The 8,095-nt window shown below is 41.2% G+C and overlaps 1 protein-coding gene across 1 annotated transcript; it reads right to left on the bottom strand.

The window, feature by feature from the left end:
• Nucleotides 1-6,570: 6,570 nt before the first annotated feature.
• On the bottom strand, nt 6,571-7,733 carry LOC112203313 (glutamate--tRNA ligase, cytoplasmic). Its single transcript, XM_024344303.1, has 3 exons — nt 7,575-7,733; nt 7,181-7,472; nt 6,571-6,995 (listed from the first exon to the last, which is right to left on the bottom strand). The coding sequence occupies exons 1-3, from the start codon at nt 7,731-7,733 to the stop codon at nt 6,571-6,573; spliced, it is 876 nt and encodes a 291-aa protein (XP_024200071.1).
• Between the last annotated feature and the right edge of the window lie 362 nt (nt 7,734-8,095).

Here is an 8,095-nt window from a genome sequence, read left to right on the forward strand (position 1 = left end):
AGTCCATGTTGTAGAGAATTGGATAATTGTATTGTATTCATCTCATCATGAGGTTTATATAGGGTTACATCATGTATACAAAAGGCAATACATAATAGCTATACTAATCAATCGCACATTACAAGTATGTCAATCGCATGCATTATGAGTCTGTCAATCGCAAAAATTACTAGTCTGTCAATCCCATATATTAAGCAATACCTATTGCATGAATAGTCATTATCATTTACAACACTCCCCCTTGGATATTTCATGTCAATAGTGTTGCCTCTGCTATGCGCTTCTAAGTTGCATCGTCAAAAACCTTGCCAAGTAATAAAAACTCTGTGGGAAAAAACAACCTTGGTAGAAGGAGAAAAAGAGCACAACACGCGTGAATGTGAAGTAGTCGACATCCTTCCACACTCCCCCTAGTGCCGCTCAAACTCGATGATGACGTTTTGATCGTTGCCTCACTAAAAACCTTGCCAGGTAACAAAAACCCTATGGGACAAAAATAACCCTGGTCGAAGGGCAAAAAGAGCACAAAACGTCCTTCACTCTTCGAGATCGAAGATGTAAACATCATACCTCCCCCTGATGTCAAGGTCTCCCCCTGATTTCTACAATTATAGGAGTTCGGATAACTTTCTTAATCCAATGCTCTTCACATGTTTCTCGAAGGTGGATTTAGGTAACGACTTGGTAAAGAAGTCCACTACGTTATCCTCTGAACGGATTTGATTCACTTCAATATTTAGAAGTGTTTGCTGTTGCTGATTATAAAAGAACTTAGGCGATATATGCTTGGTGTTGTCGCCCTTGATGAAACCTAACTTCATTTGCTCAATACAAGCTGCATTATCTTCATAAATGCATGTAGGTTCATATGTGGTAGACTTCAAACCACAAGTTCCTCGAATGTGTCTAACTACAGACCTTAGCCATATGCATTCTCACACGACTTCATGTAGAGCGATAATCTCTGCATGATTTGAGAAAGTAGCAACAAGGGTCTGCTTTGTAGACCTCCAAGATATTGTAGTGCTTCCCATGGTAAGGTCAGAGAGATACCCTGCATCAGCAAAACCCATCAAGACATCATTGTCATTTTGATGGAAGGGAGGAGGAGCACGGAAGGTGGCGTTTTTCCTTATGGAGTCTGATCCCACACTTCCGTTATTTCTTTTATCTATAGGGATAGAACAAGCTCATATCAATCGTACCTCTCCAGTATCGAAAGATTGTCTTTATGCCAATCCAATGGCGGCGTTTTGGCACAGAACTGTGTCGAGCTAACAAGTTCACTGCGAATAAGATGTCTGGTCTTGTGCATTGAGCTAAGTACAATAATGCACCTATTGCACTTAGATAGGGCACTTCAACCTCTAATAAGTCTTCGTCCTCATCCCTTAGACCAAACGGATCTTTTTCAGGCTCAAGACTACAACCGATCATAGGAGTACTCACAGGCTTTGCTTTATCTTCATTAAAGCACCTTAATAATTTTTGAGTATATGCTGATTGATGGATCATAATCCCATCACTACGGTTCTCGAGTTCTAATCTGAGGCGAAACCATGTTTTCCCAAGATCTTTCATCTCAAATTCGGATTTCAAGTACTTAGCAGTTTCCTTTAACTCATCTAGATCTAGAGTTCCAATTAGGTTCATGTCATTGAAATAAACTGCTACAATTGCAAATCTGGAACTTGTCCTCTTTATAAACACATATGGGCATATTTCATTGTTGACATATCCCTTCCCAATCAAGTAGTCACTTAGACGGTTATACCACATCGGTCCAGATTGTTTCAATCCATATAGTGAGCGTCTCAATCTTATTGAAAACGCGCTCCGTGGTTTAGAACCACTTGACTTGGGTAATTGAAGTCCATCTGGAACCTTCATATATATCTCTAAATCTAGATCCCCATAGAGATATGTTGTAATCACATCCATAAGTTGCATGTCAAGATTTTCGAAAACTACCAAACTGACAAGGTAGCGGAACGTTATAACATCTATTACGGGAGAATATGTCTCCTCGTAGTCGATTCCAAGGTGTTGTGAGAAACCTTGCGCCACAAGGCGGGCTTTGTATCTAACAACCTCATTTTTCTCATTACGCTTTCTAACAAAGACCCATTTATGACCAACAGGCTTTATACTTGGGGGTGTTAGCGTTATAAGCCCAAATACCTGTCTCTTTGTTAGTGAATCCAATTCAACCTTGATCGCATCTTTCTATTTAGGCTAGTATGCTCTTCGTTGACATTCCTCAATGAAGCGAGGTTTGATATCATCGTGTTCTATAATTCTTTTGAGCAATAGAATATGCAAAAACATCATCAAGGATAATAGAATCTCGATTCAACGTCTCATGTACACTAGTGTAATTTATGGAGATCTCCCTATTCCCTGGAATTAGTTCTAACATTGGAGCATCCCCCAATGATGTCTCTTGGACATAACCATAATCCGGAATATCTTCATGAGACGGGTTATTTATGTCGATGATAAAATGGATATTTCTGTGCCAAACTCACTTTCTTTCTCGGGCGAGAATCTATCGAACATTTGGGCCTCCCACGTTTCCTTGCTAGGAGCCAGGCCTGAGTCACATTGCCATCACTATTAGTGGTGGAGGCGCCATGCCCAATACCCCTAGGGGTGGCGCCATGTCCATGATTTTTAGGGACATCAATCCTTGCAGGCACGTTTGTAGCAGGTATATGTGATCTTGTCACTTTAGCGATATCAGAAAACGCATCAGGCATAGAGTCTGCTATGTTCTGAAGATCGAGAATTCTCCACACTTCAATTTCGGACTGTGCAGTTTGGGGATCAAGATGAGACAAAGAGGGGACAGACCACGACAATTCCTGTCGTTCCTATTGAACATTATTGTTCTTATCTCCCCCTAACGACGGGAAGACTGTCTCATCAAAGTGACAATCCGCAAATCTAGAGGTAAATAGATTGCCAGTCAAGGGTTCTAAGTAGCGGATAATAGTTGGAGAGTCATATCCAACATAAATGCCTAATCGTCTTTGAGGACCCATTTTGGTGCGATGTGGCAACGCAATTGGCACATAAACTGTACACCCAATTATGCGTAAGTGTGAGACATCAAGCTCATATCTAGTAACCATCTGGGACGCAGAAAAGGGTTGAGTGGCAGTAGGCCTCAGACGAATGAGCACAGCTGCATGCAATATTGCATAGCCCTAAGCAGAAACAGGGAGATTGGTGCGCATAACCAATGCTCTAGTGACCATTTGAAGTCTTTTAATGACAGCTTATGCGAGACCATTTTAGGTGTGAACATGAGGAACAGGGTGTTCAACCTCAATCTCAATGGACATGCAATAGTCATCAAACGTTTTTGATGTAAACTCTCCAGCATTGTCAAGACGAATTGACTCAATGGGATGATCAGGGTGGTGAGCCCTTAATTTTATGATTTGTGTTAGGAGTTTAGCAAACACAACATTTCTTGTGGGCAATAGCATGACATGTGACCATCGTGTCAATGCATCAACCAACACCATAAAATATCTAAATGGTCCGCAAGTTGGATGAATAGATCCACAAATATCACCTTGGATTCTTTGTAAGAATGGAATATTTTCTTTAGTGTCTTTTGCATAGGATGGTCTCGATCCTAATTTTGCTAAAGAGTAGGATTTGCAAAACAAAAGATGGGCTTTAGAAGCAACCAGGGAAGTATCCGGTTGAGCCACAAAATCACAATTGACTTTAAAAGTAGAAAAAGGAACCAATTGGAGGTATTGGTGGCGTCAATACCACTTTTGGACCTCAGGGGGTAGGCGGCGCCAGCCCTACCTTGGATCGAATTTTGGTTTTGACTTCTTTTCGTTTTGAAAAATGGATGTCTGTGTGAAGTCTTTAATATACGGATCATCATATCACGACCTGGGTGTCCCGAACGGTCATGCCAATCTATATGTGTCAGAATCCCATAAGTCATCTCTCATGACATGGTTGGATTCAATAATTCAAATAGTGGTTGCATACAACCCACTAGATCGACACATAAGTTTCTCTAATACTCGTTTATGTCCATAGTCATTAGAGGTGATGCAAAGGAACTCTTGTCCATTCTCACAATGTGTTTCCACCTGAAAACAATTGGCTCTTATATCTTTAAAACTCAATAGTCCAGCCCTAGGAGCATATAGAGCTTCAGTGACATTAATACTTGTGCCATTTGGCAACATAAATTGAGCTGGTCCTCGACCATGAATCAATTGTGATGGTCCAGCCATCGTAGTCACAGAAGATCGACTAGGCGTCATCCATAGAAATAGTTTCCTATGTCGCAATATAGTATGTGTGGTGACACTATCAACAAGGCATTCCAACTCTCCAGGAAATATATTGTTGAAAAATAATAAAGTTTGAAATTAAAACATGTCCATGACATAAAATAATAATACGATACTTTATTAATAAAGATAGCCAATAATTACATTAAAGGTCCCAAAAAGTCTAATCCAAAATAAAATCAAACTAAGACACATTGTAGTCACTCTATCCGTTTGGTAACTCCAATCAAATATGACTAGGAAAGTAGAGAGAGATGTTGGTGGAGCGAGGCTCTCTTAAGTACCATTAATCTCAATGACTTTCCTAGACATCATATTTCATTGGGTGCACCACATAAGAAAGAGTTTAATACAATTGTCATTTATTGACTAAGGCATATTGCCATTACAAAAATTCTTGGAAAATAAAAAGACTAATCTAATCAAAGTCTGCGGTATCCTTGTGCACTTCATCGTCAGCTTTGAAGTCCTCTATGGTGAGATGGATGTCTCCACCATTTTCTTCTTCTTCTGCAAGGTACACTTCTTGCTCCCTCAGGTCCCTGTATGCCCTGTATCTTGAAGCTAGTTGCTTGCTTACCTTGCATTACTTTAACCAATGCTCACTTGATCCACATCGATGACACATGTCATTGTGGTTGCCTCCCTTTAATTGAGGTGCACGTTGTGGGCGTTCCCTAGGAGGGTTGGTGCCACCACCACGACCCATGGTGCCTCCACCACGAGCCATGGCGCCACCACCACGACCAGGGATACCAAGATCACCTCTCCCACATGTGGCATTGCCACCACGTGTATCCGCACCAAACCTGCGGTTTCCTTCCTTGTTAGGGCGGTTATATGGACCCATACGTCCCTCATGTCCCTTATTCTTAGGGTTCCGCTTCTTGCGCCCTCTTTTGGGTGCATTATAATTCGCCTCTTGAATGCTTTTAGTTCCAATGGGCCTTGAATTATAATTCCTCATGAGTATGTTATCATGTTTCTCAGCTACAGATATGAGATTGATAAGCTGATGAAACCTCGTGATCCGTCCAGCATTGACTTCAGTGTGGTATTGCTTTGATACCACAATGGCTGAAACGGGGAAGGTGGAGAGAGTTTTCTCAATTAGCTCTTGCTCTGTGACAGGTTGTCCACAAAACCTCAACATGGACTGTAGGCGAAGAGTTTCTGAATTATATTCAGCAACAGACCTGAAATCAGCAAAGCGCAGATTGTTCCATTGAATCTTCAAGTCAGGGAGGAGGGAATCTTGGACATTGCCAAAGCGCTCTTCTAGCGCTACCTGTAGCTCTCTTGCTTCCTTGATCGATATATACTCCAATTTGAGTGCCTTGTCCATATGGTGTCGCATCAAGATAACTGCTTGAGCATGCTTTGTAGGTGTTCGCACGAACACACGATCAGGGTTAGGTACCTGGATTATGGGTAATATTCCCTTTGAAGTGAGGTGGTTCTCAACATCGGGTACCAACTGTGGTAATCCGAGCCTGTTGAGTCAAGCATGGGAAAGTCGAGACTAGGTTCATTCGACATCCTGAAAATAAGAAGAGAAAATATATTAGTTTCGGAGCTAAACTTCCAGGAAAACTAAATTAATAAGACTTCCAAGCTATGCTACCAAGAAAACAATTTTCAAGAATCTCTTTTGGATTAGACCAAACAATAATGTTTTAATTTGGTCACAATTTGATGCTTACGGACGCTCTTAATCCGAGCATTATGAACACTCTTAGTTCGTTAAGCGTGAATCACCACAATTCAGCTTTATTAGATAATCGAACCCATGTTTGTATATTGAAAATCTTGCAGAAAATAAAGGAATTTAAAAGACAAGAAAGCAGTAACTTTAATCTTTAAAACTTACTCGTTGAAATTCGGAGCAGATTCGCTTTTAAACAGCTCCCACTTTGAATGGTGTACAGATCTCAAAAAGACTCTAATAGAGATGAAATTTGGAGGTCAGATAGAAGAGGCATAGACGAACAACTTTGATGAAGGAAGAATTTTAATCTGAGGTCTCGATCAAGACTTTTCGGGGCTTGAAAACAGACTGATCTGCACAGGAACGAGCGTGCTGCTGTGCTGCAGGGGCAGTAAGAGGCACACGGGTGCTCAAGGGCTGCAGGAGCACACACGGTATGGCTAGCAAGGGCTAGGAGCTTGCGGCAGTTTTTGGTGAAAGAAATTTCGGGTGTTAGGATTTTTTTTCTAGCTAGGGCTTGGGTTAGCTTTACTAGTCAATCGCATGCATTACGAGTTTGTCAATCGCATGCATTACGAGTCTGTTAATCGCATACATTAAGCAATACTTATTGCACGAATAGTCATTATCATTTACAACAGTACACAGTTTATCCCATTCCATAAGATTCAGATTCTTTGAAGCCCCCTGCTCAAGAATGAACTGTATCAATGCTTCAACTTTGAGACCTCTACGCACGATTCCTTGAACAGTTGGGAATCGAGGATCATCCCATCCATTGACCTTGTCATTTTGAACAAACCACAAAAGCTTCCGCTTGCTGTGGAGTGTATAGACCATGTTCAAGCTACTGAACTCATACACATGGACTTTTCTCAGTCCCATATCCTCTTGAATCCTATAGTACTGGGCGTTGCGATCATGGTATTCACTAGATCGAAGGGCATGAGTTATACCTTCAATGGAATCAACAAATGGACAAGCAAAATCATAAGTTGGGTAGACCTTGTAATTGGACCCTATCTCTTTCCTAGATGTGGCATTGGATTGCAACGATAATAAACTGGATCTCTGAGTGATTTATTAGGGTCCTGCATGTCCAGCTTCCCTCTAACACAACAATGCAGATCCCTCTCTGAACCTGCTTTCATCTCCTCCCACAGTTTCAAATTTTCGTCTTTGCTGTGGTTTCTACACTTTGACTCAATCCCATCCATCCGTTGCTTTTGCATCTCTTCTCTAGGTGTATCGTCGACATATGCTTTACCTTGGTTAATCAGCTTCTCGGTCATATCCATCAACTCATCCAAGTGATCTGAAGTATAGGTAACCTCCTCGTACTTGATACCCAAAGTCTGAATATCTTTGAGAAGATTATCGACAAACTCATTGCTTTCTTTAGCAGGATTAGTATCATCAAACCGCACAATAAGCTATCCTTGATACCGCTGAGCAAAATACTGATTCAGTAAAGCTGCTTTCGAGTGCCCAATGTGAAGATAACCACTTGGTTCCGGCGCAAACCTCAACTTCACCTTTCCAGCCTCAGCCTCCGGTAGATCTACCTCGAATGTTCCTCGGGTGGTTCCTGCTTTAGCCTTGGACTGCTGACTGGCTGGGTTCTCTTTCAATTTCGCTGAACATTTTTTCCCGGCACGCCACGAAGACACTTCTGCATGGACCTTGTCCTTCATAGACGCGAGCTTGGTTGTATTTTGTTGAAAATTCTATGGCCTCTTTTTTTGTGGGTTGTTGACTTGTTGCAATCTGCGGAAGGTTTCGTAGAATTGCCAAGGTGCTAGGGTTGGGTTTTCTCAAAAAAAAAAAAGGTGCTAGGGTTGGGTTATTACTTTTATACAAGTGCTTTGGTTTAGGGTTTAGGAGTACAAAAGGATATGCATAATTCCATTAATGGAATAGGATTTGCTTTAGATTTCTTTCCCATGCAGGAATTGTCGTTTCCTTCTTGGACAAGAATTCTTTTTTCTTTTTTTTATTAATCTGGAGATGAACGTATAATTCGATGCTAAAACTATTCAGCGCAGCTGGCCCAAAA

This window comes from Rosa chinensis, chromosome 1 (genome assembly GCF_002994745.2).
Source record: "Rosa chinensis cultivar Old Blush chromosome 1, RchiOBHm-V2, whole genome shotgun sequence".
In the NCBI taxonomy this organism is placed as follows: domain Eukaryota; kingdom Viridiplantae; phylum Streptophyta; class Magnoliopsida; order Rosales; family Rosaceae; genus Rosa; species Rosa chinensis.

Excerpts from the sequence above, each read along its gene's own strand:
- LOC112203313 (XM_024344303.1), bottom strand. The coding sequence starts at position 7,733 with ATGAAGGACAAGGTCCATGCAGAAGTGTCTTCGTGGCGTGCCGGGAAA. Across the intron at positions 7,473-7,574 it reads CGGAGGCTGAGGCTGGAAAG|CTTATTGTGCGGTTTGATGA; the intron begins GTGAAGTTGAGG and ends TATCAAGGATAG. Across the intron at positions 6,996-7,180 it reads GTGGGAGGAGATGAAAGCAG|GTATAACTCATGCCCTTCGA; the intron begins GTTCAGAGAGGG and ends ATTCCATTGAAG.